This window comes from Capricornis sumatraensis, chromosome 1 (genome assembly GCF_032405125.1).
Source record: "Capricornis sumatraensis isolate serow.1 chromosome 1, serow.2, whole genome shotgun sequence".
Lineage (NCBI taxonomy): Eukaryota > Metazoa > Chordata > Mammalia > Artiodactyla > Bovidae > Capricornis > Capricornis sumatraensis.
In genome coordinates, this window is record NC_091069.1 from 101,463,193 (window position 1) to 101,489,937 (window position 26,745).

Genomic DNA, 26,745 nt, shown 5'->3' on the forward strand with positions numbered 1-26,745 from the left:
GGGCTGCCGTCTATGGGGTCGCACAGAGTTGGACACGACTGAAGCCACTTAGCAGCAGCAAACTAGTACAGCAACTGTGGACAACAGTAAGGAGAGTCCTTTAAAAACTAAAAATAGAATTAACCATATGCTCCAACAATTCCACTCCTAGGCATATATCTGAAAAATATTTAACACTAATTGAAAAAGACACATGCACCCTACTGTTCAGAGCAGCACTATTTGTAGTAGCCAGGACACAGAAGCAACCTCACTTCAGTTCAGTTCAGTTCAGTTCAGTTCAGTTCAGTCGCTCAGTCGTGTCCGACTTTTTGCGACCCCATGAATCACAGCACACCAGGCCTCCCTGTCCATCACGAACTCCCGGAGCTCACTCAAACTCACGTCCATCGAGTCGGTGATGCCATCCAGCCATCTCATCCTCTGTCGTCCCCTTCTCTCCTCCTGCCCCCAATCCCTCCCACCATCAGAGTCTTTTCCAATGAGTCAACTCTTCGCATGAGATGGCCAAAGTACTGGAGTTTCAGCTTTAGGATCATTCCTTCCAAAGAACACCCAGGAACTGATCTCCTTAAGAATGGACTGGTTAGATCTCCTTGCAGTCCAAGGAACTCTCAAGACTCTTCTCCAACACCACAGTTCAAAAGCATCAATTCTTTGACGCTCAGCTTTCTTCACAGTCCAACTCTCACATGCATACATGACCACTGGAAAAACCATAGCCTTGACTAGTTGGACCTTAGTCGGCAAAGTAATGTCTCTGCTTTTAAATATGCTATCTAGGTGGGTCATAACTTTCCTTCCAAGGAGTAAGCGTCTTTTAATTTCATGGCTGCAATCACCATCTGCAGTGATTTTGGAGCCACCCAAAATAAAGTCTGCCACTGTTTCCACTGTTTCCCCATCTGTTTCCCATGAAGTGATGGGACCAGATGCCATGATCTTCGTTTTCTGAATGTTGAGCTTTAAGCCAACCTTTTCACCCTCCTCTTTCACTTGCATCAAGAGGCTCTTTAGTTCCCCTTCACTTTCTGCCATAAGGGTGGTGTCATCTGCATATCTGAGGTTATTGATATTTCTCCCGGGAATCTTGATTCCAGCTTGTGCTTCTTCCAGCCCAGCGTTTCTCATGATGTACTCTGCATGTAAGTTAAATAAGCAGGGTGACAGTATACAGCCTTGACGTACTCCTTTTCCTATTTGGACCCAGTCTGTTGTTCCATGTCCAGTTCTAACTGTTGCTTCCTGACCTGCATATAGGTTTCTCCAGAGGCAGGTCAGGTGGTCTGGTATTCCCATCTCTTTCAGAATTTTCCACAGTTTATTATGATCCACACAGTCAAAGGCTTTGGCATAGTCTACAATTTTCTGTGTGCAGTTCTTTTGTCTCCTTAGGTAAGTTTATTCCTAGATATTTAATTCTTTTTGTTGCAATGGTGAATGGGATTGATTCCTTAATTTCTCTTTCTGGTTTTTCATTGTTAGTATATAGAAATGCAAGCAATTTCAACGTATTGATTTTGTGTCCTGCAACTTTGCTAAATTCACTGATTAGCTCTAGTAATTTTCTGATTCTATCTTCAGGGTTTTCTATGTACAGTATCATGTCATCTGCAAACAGTGAGAGCTTTACTTCTTTTCTGATCTGGATTCCTTTTATTTCTTTTTCTTCTCTGTTTGCTATAGCTAGGACTTCCAGAACTTTGTTGAATAATAGTGGTGAAAGTGGACACCCTTGTCTTGTTCCTGATCTTAGGGGGAAGGCTGTCAGTTTTTCACCGTTGAGAATAATGTTTGCTGTCAGTTTATCATATATGGCCTTTACTATATTGAGTAGGTTCCTTCTATGCCCATTTTTTGAAAAGTTTTAATCATAAATGGGTGCTGTATTTTGTCAAAGGCTTTTTCTGCATCTGTTTAGATTATTGGCTCAGATGGTAAAGTGTCTGTCTACAATGCGGGAGACCCGGGTTCAAGCCCTGGGTTGGGAAGATCCCCTGGAGAAGGAAATGGCAACCCACTCCAGGATTATTGCCTGGAAAATCCCATGGACAGAGGAGCCTGGTAGACTGCATTCCACGGGGTCGCAAAGAGTCGGACACGACTGAGCAACTTCACAACTTCGCTCCACTAATATATATCACATTGATTGATTTGCATGTATTGAAGAATCCTTGCATCCCTGGAATAAACCAAACTCAGTCATGTTGTACAAGCTTTTTAATGTGTTGCTGAATTCTGATTGCTAAAATTTTGTTGAAGATTTTTGCATCTATGTTCATCAGTGATATTGGCCTGTAGTTTTCTTTTTTCGGTGTTGTGTTGGTTTTGGTATCAGGGTGGTGGTGAACTCGTAAAATGAGTTTGGAAGTGTTCCTTCCTCTGAGATTTTTTTTAAGTTATAGAAGTATAGGCATTCGCTCTTCTCTAAATGTTTGATAGAATTCTACTGTGAAGCCATCTGGTCCCAGGCTTTTGTTTTTTTTTGGAAATTTTTAAATCACAGCTTCAGTTTCAGTGCTTGTAATTGGGTTGTTCATAATTCCTATTTCTTCCTGGTTCAGTCTTGGAAGATTGAACTTTTCTAGGAATCTGTCCATTTCTTCCAGATCATCCATTTTATTGCCATATAGTTGTTCATAATAGTCTCTCTCTTTTTTTTTTTTAACTTTTTTTTATTAGTTTTTTATTTTTTTCATTTTAAAATCTTTAATTATTACATGCGTTCCCAAACTGACCCACAGAGATGTTATGGGGAGGGAGGTGGGAAGGGGGTTCATAATAGTCTCTTATAATCCTTTGTATTTCTGCACTGTCTGTTGTAACCTCTCCTTTTTCATTTCTAATTTTGTTGATTAGATTCTTCTCTCTTTTTTTCTTGATGAGTCTGGCTAAAGGTTTGTGACTTTTGTTTATCTTCTCCAAGAGCTAGCTCTTAGTTTTACTAATCTTTACCGTTGTTTCTCTCATTTCTTTTTCATTTATTTCTGCTCAGATCTTTATGAGTTCTTTCCTTCTGCTAATTTTGGGAGGTTTTTGTTCTTTTTCCAGGTGTTTTAGGTGTAAAGTTAGGTTGTCTATTCTGTGTTTTTCTTGTTTCTTGAGGTAGGATTGTATTGCTATAAACTTCCCTCTTAGAACTGCTCTTGCTGCATTCCATGGGTTTTGAGTTGTTGTGTTTTCATTGTCATTTGTTTCTAGAAATTTTTAATTTCCCTTTTGATTTCTTCAATAACCTACTGGTTGTTTAGAAATGTATTATTTAATCTCCATGTGTTTGTGTTTCTTCTGGTTTTTTTCTTGAAATTGATATCTAAGTCTTATGGCACTGTGGTCAGAGAAGATGCTTGATACAATTTCAGTTTTCTTAAATTTACTGAGGTTTGATTTGTGACCCAAGATGTGGTCTATCCTGGAGAATGGTCTATCCTGGAGAATGTTCCATGTGCACTTGAGAAGAAGGTGTATTCTTCTGCGTTTGAATGGACTGTCCTGAAGATATCAATGAAATCCATCTCATCTAATGTATCATTTAAGACTTGTGTTGCCTTATTAATTTTGTTTTAATGATCTGTCCATTGGTGTGAGTAGGGTGTTAAAGTCTCCTACAGTTATTGTGTTACTGTCAATTTCTCCTTTTATGTCTATTAGTGTTTGTCTCATGTATTGAGGTGCTTCTATGATGGGAGCATAGATATTTACAATTGCTCCGTCTTCCTCTTGGATTGATCCCTTGATCATTATATAGTGTCCTTCCTTATCTCTTGTAATATTCTTTATTTTAAGGTCTATTTTGTCTGATATGAGGATTGCTACTCCAGCTTTCTTTTGCTTCCCATTTGCTTGAAATATATTTTTCCATCCTCTCATTTTCTGTCTATATGTGTCTTTAGGTCTGAAGTGGGTTTTTTGTAGACAGCATATATGTATGGGTCTTGTTTTTGTATTCATTCAGCCAGTCTGTGTCTTTTGGATGAAGCATTTAATCTATTTACATTTAAAGTAATTATTGATATATATGTTCCTATTGCCATTTTCTTAATTGTTTGGGGTTGATTTTATAGATCTTTTTCTTCTCTTGTATTTCTTGACTATATAAGTCCTTTTAACATTTGTTGTAAAGCTGGTTTGATGGTACTGAATTCTCTTAACTTTTGCTTGTCTGAATATGGGGTGGGAGGGGGGAGGGGGGTTCATGTTTGGGAACTCATGTACACCCGTGGTGGATTCATGTCAATGTATGGCAAAACCAATACAGTATTGTAAAGTGAAATAAAGTAAAAATAAAAATTAAAAAAAAATTTTTTTTGAATGAGATCCTTGCTAAGTACAGTCATCTTGGTTGTAGATTTTTTCCCTTTCAGTACTTTAAATATATCCTGCCATTCCCTTCTTGCCTGCAGAGTTTCTGCTGAAAGATCAGCTGTTAAGCGTATGGGGTTTCCCTTGTATGTTACTTGTTGCTTTTCCCTTGCTGCTTTTAATATTCTTTCTTTGTGTTTAGTCTTTATTAGTTTGATTAGTATGTGTCTTGGCATGTTTCTCCTTGGGTTTATCCTGTATGGGACTCGTTGTGCCTCTTGCACTTGACTGACTATTTCCTTTTCCATGTTGGGGAAATTTTCAACTATAATCTCTTCAAAAATTTTCTCATACCCTTTCTTTTTCTCTTCTTCTGGGACCCCTGTAATTCGAATGTTGGTGCATTTGATACTGTTCCAGAGGCTGTTCTGCTCTTCAGAAGTTGTTTCCACCATTTTATCTTCCAGCTCACTGATTCGTGCTTCTGCGTCAGATATTCTGCTATTGACTCTTTCCAGAGTATTTTTAATTTCAGTAATTGTGTTGTATGTCTCTGTGTGTTTATTCTTTAATTCTTCTAGGTCTTTGTTAATTGATTCTTGCATTTTCTCCTTTCTATTGTTAAGGCTTTGGGTCATCTTTGCTATCATTATTCTGAATTCCTTTTTGGGGAGTTTGCCTATTTCCTCTTCATTTATTTGGACTTGTGTGTTTCCAGTTTGTTCCTTCATTTGTATAGTATTTCTCTGCCTTTTCATTATTTTTTTAAACATATTGTGTTTGAGGTCTCCTTTTCCCAGGCTTCAAGGTTGAATTCTGTCTTCCTTTTGGTTTCTGCCCTCCTAAGCTTGGTCCAGTGGTTTGTGTAAGCTTTGTGTAGGGGGAGGTTTGTGCTGAGTTTGTTCTTGTTGGCTTGTTTTTCCTCTGATGGGCAAGGCTGAGTGAGGTGGTGTCTCATTCAACGTCTGCTGATAATTAGGTTTGTATTTTTGTTTTATTTGTCATTCATATGAAGCATCCTTCACAGGGTGATACTGGTGGTTGGGTGATACCGGGTTTTGTACTCGAGTGGTTTCCTTTGTGTGAGTTCTCACTATTTGATGCTCCCTAGGGTTAGCTCTCTGGTAGTCTAGGGTCTTGGAGTCAGTGCTCCTACTCCAAAGGCTCAGGGCTTGATCTCTTTGTTTTAAAGAGTAATAGTCCAGTGGAAGCAAGGCGCAGAGTGAGGCCTGGGGTAAGTGTGCAGGACTCCTATGCTCTCGGAGCTGACCCCTCTCCCCCAGTCTCCAAGTTTGCATCTAAATTGCTGGAATTTTTTAGGCTTATTTAGATAATAAAAGGAGAGGCGTACAGGAAGGAGCCAGAAAATTGATTTATCTAAGTAAAGGCAAGCGGCTAATGATAGAAGAATAGATCTAAAATCAGAGGAGGAGGTGAGAATAGTGAGCTGGCGATTTAGGGGAGAGAGGCAGAGAGAGGGCAACAGAGAGAGAGGCAGAGAGAGAGGCCGCTGGTTTTCCACCTGTCCAGAGATGGGCAGTCACATAGAGTAAAGCAATCTCTTATTTAGGACCTTGATAGAAGCTTTTACTGAAAAATGCCACAAGGAAAAATAATGAGTTTTTTTTTTTTAAGAAGAAGGGGGAGGAACAGACTTTCTTTATGTTGCTCATTTATACATTTTCTTACAGCATTCTAATTCATTCCAAGGTCAATTTGCAAGATTTTTTAGATTTAATTAAGCTATTATTTGGCTGTGCAGGGTCCTTGTTGCTGCAGGCAGGCTTTTTTCCAGTTGAGCCGAGTGGGGGCCGCTCTGTATTTGCAGTGTGCAGGCTTCTTATTGCAGTGGTTTCTCTTGTCGCACAACACGGGCTCTAGGGCTTGCAAGCCTCAGAGTTGCTGCACATGGGCTCATTAGTTGCCGTTCCTAGGCTCTAGAACTCAGGCTCAGTGGTTGTGGCACACGGTCCCAGTGGCTCCATGGCACGTGGGATCTTCCCTGGTGGTGCTACTGGTAAAGAACCCACCTGCCACTGCAGGAGACGTAAGAGACTTGGGTTCTATCCCTGGGTGGAAAAGATTCCCAGGGAAGGAAATGGCAACCCATTCCAGTATTCTTGCCTCAGAAATCTCATGGACAGAGCAGCCTGGCAGGCTGCAGTCCATTGGGCCGCAAAGAATTGGACATGACTGACTGAGCGTGTACACACATGCACATACATGTGGGATCTTCCGGGGTCCAGGGATGGAACCCATGCTTCCTGCATTGGCAGGCAGATTCTGAACTACTGAGCCAGCAGGGAGACCCCAAAATGAATTTCTTGTAAGAAAGCAGGTACACAGAGCATGCTGTTTTGATTTTTAACAAAATAATAGTTCAGCAAAGATTTTTCACATCTTCTTACCTGGCCAGCTGCAGTCCATGGGGTCACAAAAGAGTTGGACATGGCTTAACAGACGAAACAACAGCAACAACTTACCTAAAAGAGTGACTGGCAATTGGAGGGTAATAAATGCCTGTTTCAACACAGAAGACTGACTTTCTCATTCTTTTAAAATTAAGGAAAAAAAAAACCCTCTTTGGTTTGTAATTATACTAACAAAAGCTTGAATAAACTTTAAAATCTGTGAGAGACTTTTAAATCTGTTGCTGATTTTGAGTTCTCATCCTCTGCTGACACAAATCTTTTTAGCAATGAAGTCAAATTGAGTGAATGAATGAATGAGAGAAAGTTAATGCATCCTCCGTCAGGGCTTTGACAGAGGCACCATCCTGTCTTGGTCACCTAGGGATATTATATGTGTCAAGTATCTGTGTGCCCTGTGCTATTCATAGACCTTGTACTGTACCAAGAGTTGTTCAGTTGTGTACCTGGTACCCACTTCCTGTCCTTAAGGAGCTGGTTTCTAGCCTCCCTCAGTCTGGTCCTTTATAGAGTGAGTTCCTAGAAGCCCAGGTAGAAGTGGCTACTTGCCCGAGGACAGTGATGCCACAGCTCTTGAAGCACAAGTTGCTCCCCAAGACCTGGCAAGGAGCTGAGTGTCACCCAGCTTGCTTCTGCCGCCCCCCACCCCCACCCTTGCCACACTAATAACCTAATGCATGGCTGTGGGTCTTCCTGCCATCACCCACCCACTGCAGACTGACCTCTTAGCACCATATACCACCCGCTCTACCACGTAGACCTCCCCCAGGAATCCACCAGGACTCTCTGACCCGTAGTGTTGCCCTCATGGTGGTCTGTATGGCCCATCACTCTAGGTGCCTGTATCGTCCAGGTCCTCCCTGGGGCCCTCGCCTCCTGGGAGGAATCTGACATCAGTCACTGTGGTTGGAGGACAGCCCCTGGGGCATGTGCTCACACTATCCCCACACCTTCCCTTCTTTCTCCTAACCCTTAGCAGCTGCCCCCAACTCTTCTCTTGTGATGGCAAACCCCTCCTGGGTGCAGAAGGGGCCGCATGGCAAATGTCACCATTGTTCCTAGAGTTGTCTCTAGAGCAAAATGTCCTGGAAATGCTCAGTGAAGACAAGAGTGCCTCTTAATCCCTCTCAGAAGGTTTGAATTGCCAAGTTAGGATGGCCACCAACCTTAAACAGGCCCCCAGATCAGTGTGTCGGTAACAGAATCCAAATTTTAAGATAATGTTATCCAGCAAACCATCTGGTATCATCATCTCTAATCAGCACTTCCCATAGGATATAACAAGTACCAATAAGTGTCAGTTGCTATCTTTATCAAATCCCTGGTTCAGTTCAGTTCAGTTTAGTCGCTCAGTAGTGTCCGACTCTTTGCAACCCCACGAATTACAACATGCCAGGCCTCCCTGTCCATCACCAACTCCCGGAGTTTACTCAAGCTCATGTCCATTGAATAGGTGATACCATCCAGCCATCTCATCCTCTTTCGTCCCCTTCTCCCCCTGCCCCCAATCCCTCCCAGCATCAGGGTCTTTTCCAATGAGTCAACTCTTTGCATGAGGTGACCTAAGTATTGGAGTTTCAGCTTTAGCATAAGTCCTCCCAATGAACACCTAGGACTGATCTCCTTTAGGATGGACTGGTTGAATCTCCTTGCAGTCCAAGGGACTCTCAAGAGTCTTCTCCAACATCACAGTTCAGAAGCATCAGTTCTTCAGTGCTCAGCTTTCTTCACAGTCCAACTCTCACATCCATACATGACCACTGGGAAAACCATAGCCTTGACTAGACGGACCTTTGTTGGCAAAGTAATCCCTGGTAGACATATGCAAATCAAAGCTATGCAGTTAAAACAACCAGTCAAAATTTCTCTAAAGAAAAGTGTATCCTAGATTTCAAGATAGTAAAATAGAGAAAGACTATACAGCTAAGAGGAAAAAGTGTACTTCAGCAAAGCTCTGACATTGGAGCCGTGGCACATAGTAGCGTTTGTTATCACTAGAAGTTACTACTCACATCCGATCTCGAATCCCGCTGCAGGCGCTGTCCATCCGCGGGAGGCTCTCTCCAGTGGAGTGAGGATGAGCTGAGATCTCTGCCTTTAGTGATCTTCAGGGGACTTGAGTTTTAGCGAAGACTAAAATTCCTGTGAAGCAGATGGCAAGTTCCCCAGGAAAGAATAGAACCCAGCGCTAAGCCATGTTCTGACCAGGAGCTCTGATAGTTGGAGGGTCAACAGGAGCCTGAGTGGTCAAGGCAGTCTTCATAAAAAGGACCTCAGGTTGTAGGCAGACTCTAAACAGAGCACAAGCTGGAGGAAGAGCAGGAGAAGCACCGACTTGATTTAAAGAGACACCAAGAGTTGGGGTGGTTTGTCCAGAAATGACCAGATTGAGGTGTTTGCTTTTGTTTTTTTGGCAAGTTCCTTAGCTCCTGAAATTCTATGCTGCTCATTCTGATCATGTTTATATATGTAGAGTCATCTTTATTCAAGTGACCGTATGTTGTGCCCCAAGAAAGCAGGATTTTCTCCTCTTGTCCCTGATACTCATCTGGTTAGCATCCCATTTCACTCTCAAAACTGTTCTTATTTGGATGCTAAATCATAGTGTCACGCCTGACCCTGCCTGACCCCTGTAGGGTACAGGATAAGGTCAAAGTCCACTGAGCAAAATGCTTCCTAGACAGCATTTCTAGAATTCTAAAAATGTAAAGTACTTATTATTACTTGAAAAGAAAAGAGACTCTTTCCTTTGTCTTGCAAATATTGCTAAACGGATTGGAAAAAACCAAAATGGAAACTCGCAACATAAAGTTAAAGACAGTCATCAACTAGGACCAAAATGAAAAACAACAGCATAAAAATTAAGTTAATGAAACATAAAATGTGCTAATAGAGGTAGAAGGAAATTAAACAGGGAAATAAGTTAATAAATGCAAGTTTCAACTTGAAGAAGGATGGCAAGAAAATACTAAGCCCTTACCAGCCAGAATTCCTAGAAAGAGGTGAGCGTCCATGTAAATTTCATAGCCTGCTTCAATAACAGCCAAACGCAGATGAACTAAGATTAGCTGCGGTCGTGTTTATTCGAGTAATTAAATGTGGAAACAAGCCTCACACAATGACGTGATGGGATTGTGATTACTGCTGCGGTGACACCTCCTTGGCTGTCCTGGTCATAAACCTGATGCTGTGTAGCAGGTGGAGGTCATGCCCACGTGAAGTGCAGAGACGGAAGTGTGTCCTCCCCAGCTGGAGTCTATATCTGCTTCTCTTAGACCAATACCAAAATGCAGATCCAGAAGATCAAACTGTCTGTCTCCTTGTGATTGTCACTTGCCGAAAACATATTGATGTTGTGTTCTTAACTGGCATTTAACAGTTTTGTCTCACAAATCCAATTGTCTACTCAGCATCTCCTCTTGACATCCCATAAGCAACTGGAACTTTGCACACCCAAACTTTTGGAGGGGCAGTGGGGAGATCTTAGCATTTTTTAAATGCAGTTTTAAAAGTTACTTTCCATTTGCAGTTACTGCCAAATACTGGCTCTGTTCCCCATGTGGTACAGTACCTCCTTGAGCCTATCTTATACCCAGTCATTTATACCTCCCCCACCTCCCTCCCACTGGTAACCACTAGTTTGTTCTCTATATCTGAGTATTTTTCCTTTCTGTTATTCACTAGTTTCTTGAATTTTTTAGAGCCCATGTGTAAGTGACAGCATACAATATTTGTCTTTCTCTCTCTGACATAACTTCACTAAGCATAGTGACTTTCAAGTCCATCCATGTTACTGCCAATGGCCAAGTTCCATTCTTTTTGATGGCTGAATAATATTCTGTCATGTACGCGTACCATTTCTTCTTTATCCATTCATCCGTTAATGGACATTTAGGCTGTTTCCATGTCTTGACTATTGTGAACAGTGCTGCCGTGAACACTGGGCTGCGTGTATCTTTTCGAATTAGAGTTTTTTACACACCCAGACCTAAACTCTGCCTTTGTCCTGCTTCTGCCCCATCTTGCCTGTCCAAGTCAGTGGTTCTCCATCCATGCCACGTGCTCACGCCAGGAACCTGGGACTCATTCCTGACGCCACCCCCCCCAACATTCAGTCGGTCACTAGTTCCCTCAAGCCTACCTCCAAAATGTGCCATGAACTCTCTCCATCTCCACTGCTCTCACGCACTTCCCTTACCTAGATCACTGCAAGTGACCTTCAACTTTGTCCCTTCCCGTCCCAATCCATTTGCCACACAAAAGACAGAGGGGTATTTGAAAAGTGTAAGTCATATTGCCTTTCTCCTTACTCTTTTTTTCTTTAAATTATAGATTCACCAAAAGTTGCAAAGAATGTACAGGCAGGTGCCATACATCCTCCTCTCAGCTTCCCCTCATGTAAACCTTTCAGTGACTTCATATTGCTGTGGATAATGTCCAAAATCCTTAACCTGACCTCCACAACCTGCCACTGTTCCCACCGCTCACTAACGTGCCTGACAGCAACCTTCCTGTAGCTCTTCAACTAAGCAGGGATCCAGGCCTGCCTCGGGCCTCTGCTACTAAAGAGTTGTCCCGTCCTCTTCTGCATTCATACTTTTCTTATTCAATACTCTTACCCCTCCTTAGAGAGCCTTCCCTGTACATTCATCCCAAACAAGGACCCTTCACATTCGGGTTCACAGCTCCTGTCCCCTTTGGTCATAGCCCTCGCCATCTAGAATGCTTCTGTGTGTCTAACCGTTTGCGTCTGGCTCACCTGGAGATTCCAAGTACAGTGCTGAGAAAGCTTTGCCTATTTTGACTGTCACCCAAGCCAAGCCCAGCACCTGCACATAACAGGTACATCCGATTGCTTTACGGTTCTACTCACATGTTGGTTCTGTTTCTGTCAGTAAGAAAGAAACTGGATCATGCTGAGAACTCTCTGAATTCCAGTCTTTTCTCCCCACTCCAGTACCCGTGAACTTGTTCACCACTCGACCCAGTTACAGTAAGAGCAGTTAATTTCCTCTTTAACTTCCCGTCGATAACAGATTGTGACTGGTAACTCATCTAGTGTGCATTGAAACCTGTGAGTCTACTGATTAGGCTCCCAAGCACCAGCTTCCTATAGTAAAGACAGAGAAAAGATGTCATCTCTTGAAGAGAACCTGGAAAATGATTATTTCTGGCAGAAAACTTGTTTTGACTCATAGACTTACCCTTCAGAGTCATTCATGAATGAGTAATGAACTCAGGAAAGATCAATGATGCATGCTCTTAACCCTCTCAATCTATTCTGCTGAGAGCTGAATAAAAAGAAAGTTACAAGAGAAGATGATGATTTAGGAAGAGAGAAATACGGTTGCTGTAATGTACAAGTCTTAAGAAAAGGAAAGTGGGCAATTCATCTAGTTTACTATGAGTAGTTTTTCAGCCTTCAATCATGAGCCACCTAAGTAATTTTTCTCTGCTGTTTAATTCCAATGTGTATTTATTTTCTTATTTTCCAACAGTGACATATAATAGTATACAACTGCCAAAGTTTAAGGCAGTAAAAAAAAATGAAGTTGGTGGTCTTTGCTCTGGCATATAACATAGAGTTTTAATGCCATAAGGTTTTTTTTCTCAAGAAGTTATTTAAAACATTTAATATATTCTCATCTCCTTTCTTGATGGATGATGAGCCATCTTCTGTTAAGTTTTTAATGATGGAGAGTAACTACAAATTAAATCGCACAATCAAAAGTAGGCATTAAAAATAGCAGTGCAGGCAGTTGTGTGGACGGACTGCAGAGTGACTGGGTTAGGTGCAGGATGTCTAAGCCTGGAAGGACCTGTTGGTCCCAGGGTCATGTCTGTCTGCAGCTCCCAGCTTCAGCTCAGCTTGCATTAGGGGCCTCGCCCACATCAGTCCTATGGAGTTATTCTCAGCAGGTACTGCCGCCTGGGAAGCATCCACTCATAGGTATTCTAGTGATGGGCATCTGAGTTTTCTGTTGAGGGTTTGTTTTGCTTTGCTTTTGCTGCTTAAGTCGTCTTCTGTAGACTGCACATCAACCAGCGCTGTTTTCCTTAAATCACAAAAGCCAGTGGGAAGTATTTGCAGGCAGGAGAGAAAGGAATCAATAGACATTTTTAAAAAATTGACATCCAGGGCTGGGGGAAAATTCAGATGCGTCTCCAATGCCTCCTACTGAGACGATGTGGAGAGACTGTGCTAATAATATATGCCGTCTTTCCTCTGGGGAGTCCCAGATGCTTTTTTGTATACTTAGCCAAACAGGAGTAGAGACTGAAGTTCTTTTCAGGGATACCTTCCAACCTGAAGGCCATCTTGCTGAGTGAGGAGAGACCCCCTTAGGAGGGGACCAGGGAACAGCAGTGGCTGCCCGGCACCGGCGGGGTGTCCTGTGAATGTGCCCCTGGGGCGGCCCTCACAGAGGAAGCAGAGAGAGGAGAGAGAAGGATGTGCCTCCTCTGAGGTGTCCCGGGGGAGCCTGCACTCCAGACCTCCCACCAGCCTCTCGCCTCTTCCCCTGCCTCATTCCACTCCCTCACATGTCCCCATGAAGAGAAAGCACAGCGCACATCCTTGCTCCCTGTCTTGAATGGATGGCGTGACCTTAGAATGCCAGGACACTCGGGCTTTCACTACCTGGAATCCAGGAAGGGAGGAAGCGGCAGCTGCCCCTCGGATTGTCCCCAGGACCTGGACCTCGACCGGCTCCCTCAGCGTCCATAGCGGGAGGGAAAGGGCCATTTGGAAACCAAGGTCTGGGTTGAGGACCGGAATACAGGTCCATAATATAAATGACAGGCAGAGCCTGTCCCAGGGCATGAGACTCTCCATTCCCAGTTCAACAGATGCTACGTTTTTGTCTAACTCACTGCGGCTGTGTCACTTGTAGACTTATCCAAGTTCCTCATATCATTTTCCGTTCCTGGTGCTCAGCCCCGGAGCTCATGTTCCCTGGGTTCTTGCTTTCAAACCTGCCTTTCATTCCTACTTTGCCGCAGTGTCTCCACGGAGACACCCTTGTCATTTTAAGGGGAGAGTTTCTGATTCTACCAGGGATGCCCCTGACTTTTAAAAGTCGTTCGCACCCTCGGGGCAGGCACTAAACGGCAGTAGTGAGCCCCGCGTGAGTGCGACACACAGAAACACGCCCACCTCAAACCCAGACACTCTTGGCACTGGGGCGAGGGGAGCCCAGGTGAGAAGCACTGCTGGGGGCTCCAACAGGCCCTTTCTCTGCCATCTAGCCCAGGACCAGCAGTGCCCGCTCCCCCCGGGCCACAGTTCCGTGGGAAGGACCCCCTAAGTGACGTCTTTGTTGGCGTTCACTCTGCAGATATTCCCGGAGCACCTGTTGACAGCTCCACACACTGTAGAACCCTGGTGGCTCAGACGGTAAAGAATCTGCCTGCAGTGCACAAGGCCCAGGTTCAATCCCTGGGCCAGGAAGATCCCCTGGAGAAGGAAATAGTGTTCTTAGCAGAGAGTCCTGGTGGGCTACAGTCGGTGGGTCACAAAGAGTCGGACACGACTGCGTGACTAAAGATGCGCCAGCCGTTAGTCATCCCTCGTGTCCGCCCCTTCTTAGCTCTGTCCTACCTTCACCTTTTTAAAAAAAAATACTTTAAAGTGGAGAATAATTACTTTACAGTATTGGACTGGCTTCTGCCAGGCAACAACCTTCACTGTTCTATTTCCATGTTATCTCATCAATGTCTGCAAGTCATCCCTGGACCTCCATTCTAACTCCCTGGAGACGCAGCTTGTCCAGGACGGTGGCCACTTTTTCTGCTTTTGCCTTTGTGCCCCGTAGCGCCCAGGGCAGTCATCTTCTGTGTAGTAGGAATTCAGGAAGTGTTGGTCTGACTGCCTGATCCAAGGACATGCTACTATCACCGAGGGTATCTTTCGTTTCTGTAATAGGGATAATGGTACTGATGTGTCCTTTTTCCTAATCTGAAGATTCTATTTTGTCTGCTTCCTGTGAAGAAGAAGAGCACGGGAGACATTATTGTCTCTGATAAACAGTAAACTTTGACACCTGTTGGGTCAAGAGTGAAGACGGACCATATACTCTCCTTGTCTCCTGTGTGGACCCTGAGGAGGCCTTGATCTTCGAGGCCACACTTCGATCCCCTCCTCGTGTGACTTCTCATCAGAGAAGAGAGTGTGCTCTCTGCCTTTCGCAGATTCAGGGGAAGGCAAGTGGGCAAAGAAAAAAAAAGAACAGGAAAGGGAAAGTGAGTGGGAAAGTGGGAGAATCTGAAGGAGCAGTGGAGGCCTCCTTATTTTCTTTTTTCTTTTTTTATCATGGAAATTTTAAAACACAAAATTTCCCAGAATACTGTAATATTCCCCCAATGTGCTCATCACCTAGCTTCAAGAGCCATCCACCCAAGGCTGTCTCATTTCATTTATGTGCTCTCTCTCCCATCCGGGTATATTCTTTTAAATTCCAACATCATGTAATTGCATTCATAGATATTTCAATGTGAATCTCTAAAAGACTCTTTAGAAAGTATGTTAACTGTGTCTAAAACATATCAATAATCACCTAATATCATCTCAAAGCCAGTCAATGTCCCAATATCCAGTTGTGACTTTATCAATAAATCTGAAAACTTGGAGTAAAATTATACCTTTGTTGGGAACATAACTGCAAAGGAACCAAAACAGATCCTTTTCTTACAGGAAACTAGAATAAAATAGTGTTGAAAAATGATTTCAGGAAGTAAAAATGAAATAGATCTGACTGGTGCCATGTCCAACCTCCTCAAGGCCGCCCCCTGGTGGCAGGTGTGCCCGGTGAGGGACTTCCGTTAACTTCAGAAATGTTCATTTTCTAATATTCCTAATAATACAAAAGGGTTCTCTACTATGTTACTAGTAGTTTCATATTTGACTACCTGGCAAAAAATGTGGGTGACACAGGGTCGTTTTTTTTTTTAAGTATTGATTGAGCACATAATTTAAAAGCCAGAATATTAAACAAACATCTCTGCCCTTTCTTCCAGCAGGCAGCCCAGAGAACAGCCCTCCACACTCTGTCTGACAGGTACGTTTTGTCATTTTTATGAACTATAAATTGCTTTATGAAACATTGAGCCCTATTTATTGTGGCATATAATTCATAATCGGATTTTGTCCCTAAAGTATCTGTGAACTGGGATGTTAAACATTTTGCATGCTTCGATTCGTCATGCATGTGTGGAGTTTATTACTGCAAAACTCGCCGTGCTGTATTTCATAGAAAGTACGGAGAATCCCTCGTTGTGTGATGAAACGGGAGACAAGAAACTTGGAAGGAACGTCCTGAATGGTGCAGTAAATTCTGAACTTTGGGATTGGTTGAGATCTGAGCTCATTTTTCAACAATAAGTACTTCATTTATTCTGGGGTGTTCTCTTCAAACACTTCCCCAAGAGCTGTCTGGCTTCTGATGAGATTCTCTCTCGAAATACTTAATGCGCAGAACCCAGTTCCCAGTCCTGTGTGCCTGACTTTTTCCTTCTCACTCTGGCTTGTCTTTTCTGACTTGTGTGATTGAACGAGATATGGAAACCTAATCAGTAAACATACTCAAGCTGTATTTCACATCTTGCTCTGCCTATAAGGCTGTATAAAGATAGTTGAGTGGGGATATATAATAAGTTACTTCCTAGAGTAGACTTGACCATTTACTGGTTTGGGTTGGTTTTTTTATTTCTCACTTGCCAAGGGGTGTGTGTTTGTGTGTATTTTAAAGACTACCAGGTGGTAAAGACGAAGCCTTGTTTTCTTTCCTTCCACAAGTGATGTTCTTACAAAGTTAGAAAGACCTGGAGGAGACGTCCCACTCAGCAAGCTAGCAGACACCTTGGCATTGGCTAGCTACCATCACCCCCACTCCTTTCCTTCCCAGTTCTTTTTTTCTGTGGAATGAGCAGTAATTGCCTGTGTAAACCAGCTCAGTTCAGTGCCTCTCCAAGGAAAAATCTGTCCCTGAGGTGAATTATCCATGCACATAGATGAAAAGCATTTTCTCGGTGGTGGCAGGCTGAGCTGTAGCGTTGTGATTTCAGCTGAAAAGCCTTCCCCACACCAGCCTGTGTGCTCTCAAAGTGGCTGCCACGTCATCTTCTGGGGTTGCTTCTGTGACTTTCGCAAAAGCTGGTAACTGTACCACCTCTGTGGAGAAGGAAATGGCAACCCACTCCAGTGTTCTTGCCTGGAGAATCCCAGGGACGGGGGAGCCTGGTGGGCTGCCGTCTATGGGGTCGCACAGAGTCGGACACGACTGAAGCGACTCAGCAGCAGCAGCAGCAGCAGCAGTACCACCTCTGAGTCTGTTGGGAGGAGGAGGAGAGGGACTGGATCAAAACACATTTAAAATCTAACACATTAATTCCTTTTCTCAACGTGTTTCTTTTTTCTCTTTGACTCTTCTTCTTAAGTGAGTCCTTCAACAAAACACATTGAGAAGCAAGAGAAAGCCCACAGTTTACAATGTTATGCCATTGCCAGTGGTGACAAGGTTTCTTTATGGGATGATAAAAATTATGTGAAGTTAGATTGTGGTGATGATTTCACAACCCAGTAAATATAATAAAAACAACTAAATTGCAAGCTTTAAATGGGTGAACTTTATGGTATATCAATTACATTTCAATAAAACGACTATAGAGACACAGAATCTCTTTATGGCCTTTGGTAGAATGAATCAAGGACTATTTTTTAAAAATATGGACTCCCTTTGAAGATATGGCTGTGGATACAAAGACAAGTCATCAGAAACTAGGACTGGTGTATTCTAAGGCTTCTCCCCCAAAGACACATGACTCTGTCCTGGGTAGAAGATGGGCACGGACTTTCATGATGAGCAGCACTATTACCTTTGACATTTTCTGATCTTCTCAAAAACTTACCCTGAAGCCAAATCATTGGCTCGTAAGTTAGGATCTTAGCCCTTGTTGTTATATAACCACTAAGTGCAGAAACTGTATGGAAAAAAGTCCATTGCCCGGAAACAGAGGTTCCCATTCTCACTGCTCATCTTACAAATTTCTCTGTCTTCAAATGTAACTGAGCACCTCCTTCTGCATCTAGCAGTTTTCCTGCTCAAAGTGCGAGGAACCCAGTGCCTTTCAAAGCAATGAGTTGACGTCACCTCCTGTTCTATGTTTTCTCTTAATTCAGGGCCACACGAGTATTTCCATGAGTGAGAAATATCTGTCATTGTTGGGAGATACAGTTAAAAAACCCTTCTTCAAAATAAGGACTTGTAAGACCTACTGAATTAACTGGACTCGTGTTTTCCAGCTTCTTAAATTAGAGAATGCTAGCTTATCACATGACAGATACCATTTTCTGTCACGCTGCGTATTCTGTGGAGTAAACCAGCCTTTTCTAGAAAATGAGAAATGTGACTCTGGGTCCAACCGCTGTATGACTTGCCCAGAATTCTTTTGTTGCAGGAACTGCCTCAGGGTGGGAATGGAATTGAGTAAAAATCCCCCCACAACGTGTGACCTTCCCAAAGCAGAGGTCTAACCCCCACACCTCAGACTCCCTACGGCCTGGTGGTAATCATTTCTGCATCCATTCACACAAACTATTCTGGTTTCCTAAAATTTTTTTTTCAGCCTGTTATCACCTCTTGATATAAATTCCATAGTGATTAGGCACTTGTGTTTCTGTTCTAGAAGAAGCACTTTGGGGCCTTTGCGGCTGCTCCCTGAATGCTGGGATTAGGAGTTGCACTGAGAGCCCGGGCTGGTTGGTGTCTCACCACCAAGTGACCCTGAGGTGTCTGGCTCACTTGCCCCTTTGTGATCCCATGTCCATCCCATTTAGCTGGTGAACACAGGACATCTGATCCAGGAGCAGGGTCGTTTTGCCTCGAGATGAACAGCCTGCTGATGAAATGTAACTTACTTGCTGTGGGTTGTTGGAGGGGTGTGAGGCTACACTGTAGGAAGCCAGTTGTCCTCTGCTTCCCCGTAAGAAAGTCTCCCTTCACAGGACAGGCTTTGCTCTTTCCTTTCTAAGGTCAGGTAGAAATCTCATCCACATGGAATGTCAGAGTGTGGAGGACATCCGGATGTTTTCTGAAGTTCGGTCTTGTCTGTCTTTTCGTTGTTCCAGCTTCCTGGTTTCCAGGGACATTTTAGCAGAAACCCAACATCTGACAGTTGAGACCGTAATGCTTTAAAGTTCAGCGAGTTCTCCGTAATCAGTACATGGGCATGCGTGCTAAGTCACTTCATTCGTGTCCGACTTTTTGCAACCCTATGGACTGTAGCCCACCAGGCTCCTCTGTCCATGGAAGTCTCCAGGCAAGAATACTTGAGTGGATTGCCATGCCCTCCTCCAGGAAATCTTCCTAACCCAGGGATAGAACCTGTTTCGGCTGCAGTTTCTGCATTGCAGGTGGATTCTTTACTGCAGAGTCACCGGGAAAGCCAATAAATACACGTTGATCAATTAAATCTCTGATCTTGCCAGGGCCTCCCTGGTGGTCCAGTGGTTAGGACTCTGAACTTCCAGTGCAACAGGGAGCAGGTTTGATCCCTGGTCAGGGAACTAGGAACCTAAATGACACACTGTGTGGCCAAAAATATATTTAAAAAAAAAAAACAACTGTAATATTGCCATTACTAAAATTAAAAAAAATCCAAGAAAAACCTGTCACCTTCTTTGGTTTTGCTTGAGCTATGGGCTTAATTTATGGCTCAACGAAAATACCCCAAGCACTCCAAGTCCAAACAGGCTTTGGCCCAATTCATCCGTGCCACCTGCAGTGATGGGAAGGGTGAGTGAAGATGGGGTAGGTGGGTTTTGTTCTTTTCTCCTGATGGCTACAGAATTTTTCATCTGTCAGTTTTATGCTGTTGAGAAGCAGCTGGCTTACCACAGAGGCCTGCCAGTGCCCCCAAATAACGGAAAAGCAAAGACCAGGAAGAGGTGGCAAAGTTCTCAACAAGATAAACCAGTCAATGACAAGAAAACCACCCTTTGCAAAGAGACATGCTCCTTCTTACTTGCCCACTTCTTATAATGTGCCTCTCGAAAAGAGGCAGAGAAGAATTGGGATTAATTGGCCAGTGGGTCATTTCTAAAGGCACGTCTTAGGTGCCGTGTCACTGGTAGCGTGGAGAATATGCAGAATGCTATCAGGAGAAAACAGGGTGTGTGTGCGGTATGGAAAGTGCCTCTGAATACTATTAGCTTCCCTTCCTAACTAGTGAATCGTAGATAACTGTGATCAGAAAAAGGATTTGTCTTATTTATCAAGCTGAGCAACTGCACGTTGGCAGAGAAGCTGGGGGTCAATCTGGAAATCCAGGGCAAGAGGGGTACTAGGCAGCTGGCAGGGCTGAGAAGTTAATCATCCCCTTGGACCGCTTCCATCCGTCTCGGAGCAACAGAGCCGCTGCAGAGTGAGCCAGGATGCTTTATAGCTGTAGATCAGGAATTAATATTTTCTGTGAAACCTCCAGCTTCATTTGCAGTAACTTGGGTTTTATAAAAATGGAGCATAATTTCATATGAATAAATCACATTCAGCTAGAAAGATGAGAAGCTGGGCGGTTGGGGGCAGGGGAAAGATTGTGCTTAACTTTGGGAAGAAAAAAAAAGGAACAAGCAAGAAAGCCAACATGAAAACAGTTGTTAAGGCCGTGGGGCTAGGAGGACATGAATGGCCGTATGGTTAAATTGCGCATGTAATCATCTTCTGAAATGTCAGCCTGCGACTCCAGAAATGGCTCCATTTTTACAGCCTTGGAGATGCATCACCAGACTGTAACCTGGTCTGCCCATCTGGCAGTATCTCAGGTCCAAGATCCATTTATACTGGAATCTAAACAACTGCCGTTGATTTATTCACTGGTACCATGAGGCTCTACTGAAGTACCTTGTGTGCACAGCGGGCCCTGGGCTGGTGCCGGCGGGCCATGGGGAGAAGCAGCCTGTCACCTGCGCTCGGCGCCTCCCGGTCCAGAGTCCAGAGGTGCTGACTTTGTGAAGAGAAAGCCCCCATTAGCCTCGTGCATCTGCTCGCCTCAGTCTTGCCCTTCCTCAAATAAATCTCACCCATCAACTCTCCTCTTTCCATTAGGGAGAATATAATGAAATTAAGTAAGTGAGGACTCATCTAGAATGAAGGGCTCACCTCTGTTTGAGTGTGATCACGTCTGGAAGCAAGGCTGGACATGGTGCCACGGGGCAGGGGAGGGCAGGTGCTAACAGCCGGGGGCGCGAGGGTGTGCACTTTGCATTCAGCCTCACCTTCCTGACCCGTCGCCAAGTGCACCAACCTTGGTCAGGCAGAGGGGAGTGTACTGGGCGTGGCCACCAGAACCGCAGGGTGACTTTCCGGGTCTCATTTTACACACTGTCCCTGAAATCTGGAGAAGAAAGTCACAGTTGCCAGGCACTGGTGACGATTGGGCTCTTCTCAAAGGGTCCAAACAGGGAGCCGGAGAGGCTTGTGAGAAAGTTTCAGATTTCCAACTTGTAAAATGACAAAGTAGCAGGAGGGGAAGTATCAGCCTCGCCCTCGAGCCACACAGTGGTCCCCAGTCTCTCCAACGCAACAGCTTCTTATGATAAAGTCACTTTGGGATACCATGCAAAACGTCTTTAAAGAGCTCTAGAATTTAGAAAGCCCATCTCATTGACTGTCTAATTTTATGATCCCACAGCAGCCCCATGAGATAGAAGGGACCCATTTTACAGGTAAGAAAACTGAACCTGAGACAGGCGATGGAGTCACGCAAGGTCACAAGACAGCAAGTGGTAGAGCTGAGACTGTACTCCAGGTTCTCTGATTCATGAGGAGTAGAATTCTCTCATCCCCATCACGCAGCAAGGAAGCAGGCAGGCTTGGATGGGGTCAGGGGCTGGCGGTTCATGCCATGTTTTATAGTCTAACAAATGTTAATAGCTTACTCTATCTGCACTTTGTTTAGTAGAGAATAGCATTGGTAGATCCTTTGTCTCTACTAATAATTATAATAATCCTTACATTTCTGGCCTAGCTTTTTTTTTATCCCTAGCACCTAGCACAGTTCCTGGCAATTAGGAGACACAGAAGTCATCTGATGAATGAAGAAAATGATGAACAAATGAATGAGTGAATTAGGTCCCGTGTTTTGTGGTTAAGCAATGGCAACTCTTCCCCTTTCATGGATCACAGCATTGTTGTGGCAAAGGATGGTGCCTAACTCAATGAAACCATGAGCTATGCTGTGCAGGGCTACCCAACATGGACGGGTCATAATAAAGAGTTCGGACAAAACGTGGTCCACTGGAGAGGGAAATAGCAACCTACTCCAGTATTCTTAGCTGGAGAACCCCATGGACAGTATGAAAAGGCAACACTGGAAAATGAGACCCCCAGGTCAGAAGGTGTCTGATACGCTATGAGATGGTTAGATAGCATCACCGACTCAATGGACATGAATCTGAGCAAACTCCAGGAGACAGTGAAGGACTGGAAAGCTACAGTCCACGGGGTTGCAGAGAGTCGGACACGACTTAGTGACTTAATGACAGCAACAAATGGCAACTCTGGGCTTAAAATAGAAAATAGCTTGCTGAAATGATGCCTGTTCACCATGGCAGCAGACCACCGCCGGAAGCAGAGCTTAACGGTCAGGGGCTCATTACTGAGGAGTCCACGCCTAAAAGATGCTGTAGAATTGAGATGCACTATCAACTGCCACCCGGGACAGGGAAATGGAGTGATTTTTTTTTTAAACAATCCAAAAGTAGGAAGAAAGTCTTGGGAAAAAAACCTTCAAAAAATTGAAACCATCCAGAGCAATTCAATTAGAGTGGAGTTAAATTAGAAATCAGTGACCAGAGAGAACTGTAGGATGCCATAGTTCTGCTAATACCTAGACATGACCTCTGGCTGCTCCCTGTCTCTTCCTCCCCTCTCCTCATTGCCAGGCTTCCCACTATGGGCACATCGTACAATGCCCTCCCATACAATCTCTACCAATTATTCATTTCTATTTTCCTTTCTTCATTCAACGCACATTTGCAGGATAGAGACCGCACAGTGAGTAAGGTGTCAAGCCAGTCTCTACGCAAGACACAAAAAACCCCATGTATCCCACTCTCTGGGAGTTTACAGGGTGGTAGAGGAAAGTTGGTGGCTCAGACAGTACACAATCCGCCCACAGTGCAGGAGACCTGGGTTCGATTCCTGGGTCAGGAAGATTCCCCTGGAGAAGGGAATGGCTACCCACTCCAGCATTCTGTCCTGGAGAATTCTATGAACAGAGGAGTCTGCCAGGCTGCAGTCAGTCCATGGGGTCCCAAAGAATTGGACACTGCTGAGTGACTAACACTTTCACTTTCAGAGGAAACTTAGACACATGCAGATCTGCTGCGTGTATTGAATGTGGGCGTGTGCTTGTATGGTCCTGGGCCTTGTTAGTACAGCAGTCACGTGTAAGTACACCACCAAGCATCTCACATGCATCACTTGTCGTTATTCCTCACGATAGCCCACTCAGCCAAGAAGGAGGAATTCAACATTAGGGCCTTTTCCACATATCCTCTCTGAAATCCTAGGGAACCTGGGTTTCCAGAGATGTGTCACTGACCCACAGTCTAGTGGCTGAAAAGCCGCAGTGTGGCCTATCTGACTCCAGCTGATGCTACAGCTGATGCTCTTTGCAGCTTCAGTAACATCCTCCCACCCCACCAAGTTATAAAGAGAGCTAGAGCTTGTACTCCGCAAGAGAGGCCACTGCAATGCGAAGCCTGTGCACGGCACCTAGAGAGCAGCCCCTACTTGCCACAACTAGAGAAAGCCCTCGCAGCAACAAAGGCCCAGCACAGCCAAAAATAAATATAAAGAAATAAAGTTATTTAGAGAAAAAAAGAACGGCTGCTCAATAATAACTTAATGCCTTTCAAACATGAAAGGCCGTGAGTTCAAATTATGCTACACATAAGGAGGAGGAAAAATACCGTGTATCTGGCCCGGCTTTCCCTAATCTCCTCTCTTCTTTTGTAAGACGTCATGAAGCAAGCATCGGATTTTGAATCCTTGAACTTGGGCTGGAATTTGGGAAAAGTGTTTATTCATCTGAGTCTGAACTTTCTCAGTTGCATAAACAGGGTGGTAATTATACCCTCCTTGTTAGGTTTACGGTCAGATTAAATGAGGTGATAAATAGAAAAAATGCTTTGTTAGTCTATCCATAAGATAGTAATTACCCTATTGCATCACTAAGAAAGCCCACTAATCAGAGTACCACGAGATATTCTCTAAGTCATGCCGAGAAGCTTGAACAGGAAGACAGGAAAATATGACAGAGTGGATTTAATTTATGGAACCATGAACAAATCACAGTGTGGAGCATGTTTTTACCTTGACAGTATAGAAAAATAAATATCAACAAAGCCCAAGAACTATCCCTTACTATTGCTTATTTCCTCCCAACTTTGTAATAGGTTCTAATCTAGCCTATTCTCCCATTTTAAAAAAAAAGCCAAACTGTGGGTCCCTGGGTGAGTTCACCCCGGCCCCTGAGGAGCCTGCCACCTGTCTCTCCTATGTCAATATCCTACTTCACTCACCTAGAAAAGTCACCCTGGGTCATTTCCTGACACCTTTTCCAGTCGATTTCTAAATAATTTGATTCATTTTATTATTTTTAAAGTAAATCATCCTTATTTCAAAAGCAGTGACTCTCAGGTAACCTGGGGGATCCTGGTAGAGATCTGTTTGGGGGCCATGGAAAGAGAGAAAACGCTCACTGAGCCTCTTTGTGGGGCCTCTTCTCCCCCGGGGTCAGTGGTGCCCGTGGACACTCACCGACATGGACGCACTTGCCTTGCTGCCGCTTCTCAGCCGCCGTCTCAGCGGCAGTCTCTCTGACTGCCCTCGGTGACCGTCAGCACAGCTGTCTGCATCAGTGTCATAAGCAAACGCAGGCTATCGAGTCTGAAAACCAGCTTTTAAAAAGCCCCCCAGTGCTAATTTCCATCATAAAATGTAACAGCTCCAGAGAAGACAATGAGTCCTACCAGGTAAATAAGGCATATTTTTAAAGGCCCCAAACATGTATTTTACGCAACAGAACAGAGCAGCCTGAAAGAAGCTGTTAACGGTCTTTCGAGTAAATAAATAACAAGCTGTTTGAAACCACTAATTACTCATTAAGATGGTTTAGTGACTTGGGGGGTGCCTGCGGATTCCTGCAGACCCACCGCCTGAGGTCTGAGCCAGGAGGATGCATCCGGAGGGGCCTCTGGTAACAGGAAGTTTTTTAAGTGAACTTTTAGAACAATTTAATCTGCGTATTTATTATTTATGGCTGTGCTAGGTCTTCCCTGTGGCACACGGGCTCCTACACTGCTGCACCGGGGCTTTCTCTAGTTGCAGTGAGCTGGGGCTTTCTCTAGTTGCAGTGAGCTGGGCCTCCTCTCTAGTTGCAGTGAGCTGGGGCTCCTCTCTAGCTGCAGTGAGCTGAGCCTCCTCTCTAGTTGCAGTGAGCTGGGCCTCCTCTCTAGTTGCAGTGAGCTGGGGCTCTTCTCTAGTTGCAGTGAGCTGGGGCTCCTCTCTAGTTGCAGTGAGCTGGGGCTCCTCTCTAGTTGCAGTGAGCTGGGGCTCCTCTCTAGATGCAGTGAGCTGGGGCTCTTCTCTAGTTGCAGTGAGCTGGGCCTCCTCTCTAGTTGCAATGAGCACGGGCTTCTCTAGTTGCGCACAGGCTCTGGGCGCACAGGGTACAGTGGCTGCAGCGCGCCAGCTCAGGAGTTGGGAGCGTTCAGGCTCCAGGCTCTCGCGGTCAGCAATTATGGCACACGGGCTCAGTTGCCCCCAGGCATGTGGAATCCTCCCGGACCAGGGATTGAGCTCCCTGAAGTGGTGGGCGGATTCTTAAATCACTACTCTTGCTTGTGCGTGCTCAGCCTTGTCTGACTCTTTGCGACCCCAAGGACTGTAGCCCACCAGGTTCCTCTGTCCATAGGATTTCCCAGGCAAGAATACTGGAGCGGGTTGCCATGCCCTCCTCCAGAGGATCTTCCTAATCCAAGGATCGAACCTACGTCTCTTGCATTGGCAGGCAGATTCTTTACAGAGCCACCTGGGAAGCCCTTAGCCACTGGACCACCAGCAAAATCTCCCATGTATATTTCTTAGTGCACCGAGGCCACCGTGTCTTTATAACTCATTCACTTGTGTCTGTGCCCTTAATAAATGGGAGTCCAGCTGGAGAAACATTTGCAGTGGGTGGGTAGTTTTAAAACTAGTAGATTGGTGGGGTTTTGTTTTATTTAAAACCAAACTACTTAGCTTCTTTTGATGAAAGCTTATTTAAATTGTGACACCACAATTGTTCTTTTGTTTTGTTTTCTTTTTAATCTCCTCTTAGTGGAGAAAACTAGCCAAAGGCCTGGAGTCTTCATTCTCTGCTCCCAGAGCCTTTCAGGCCAGCACCTCCCATCCCCTCCTCTCCTTGCTTCCCCCACCCACAGCCAGGCAGCCCCACCCAGGCAGTTCACTGTTCACTCCTAGGATGCTGAGCCAGCTGGAGCAAGCTGCCCAGCCAGCTGCTAACTCTGGGCACCGGGCCTGTCCCTCCACCACTCTCGGCCCCTCTCTGCCACTCGCCTCCTCTGACTCCTGCCTCCGACGTCCTCCAAAGGCAGCCTTGGGCCAGCATTGGCAGGCTGGCCTGCTGGCTCTGCTGACTGTGTTTGGGGGCCCGATGAGCTCCCCTGCTGGTGTTGAAAGGTTAACGTGCCCCCCTGGAGGGGAGCAGGTTGGCCTTTCCCGTGCTGGCTCCCAGGCCAGGTGCTGGCCGGCCAGCTGTCATACCGGGTCCTCCTGTTGGCCAGCAGAACATGGTGCCCAGCTCTGCTCTCCTCAGCTGGCATCAGAGCCTGGCCATCTGCATCCCTGTTATTCGAGGACAACCATCTAACCTGCTGCCAAACTCTGCGCGGGTTCCTGAGCCTTTCCTCCCCCTCCCTGGAGCGCTCTCTGGCCTTGAGTTTCCCTTTCCA

The 26,745-nt window shown here is 44.8% G+C and overlaps 1 protein-coding gene across 1 annotated transcript in view; it reads left to right on the forward strand.

Moving 5' to 3' along the window:
- The window catches only part of AFF3 (ALF transcription elongation factor 3), a 565,373-nt gene that overhangs the window by 460,262 nt on the left and 78,366 nt on the right, over positions 1–26,745 (forward strand). Inside the window, exon 10 of the mRNA XM_068973380.1 lies at positions 15,747–15,787. Coding sequence (XP_068829481.1) covers positions 15,747–15,787 — 41 coding nt within the window. The remainder of the gene's footprint in view (positions 1–15,746; positions 15,788–26,745) is intronic.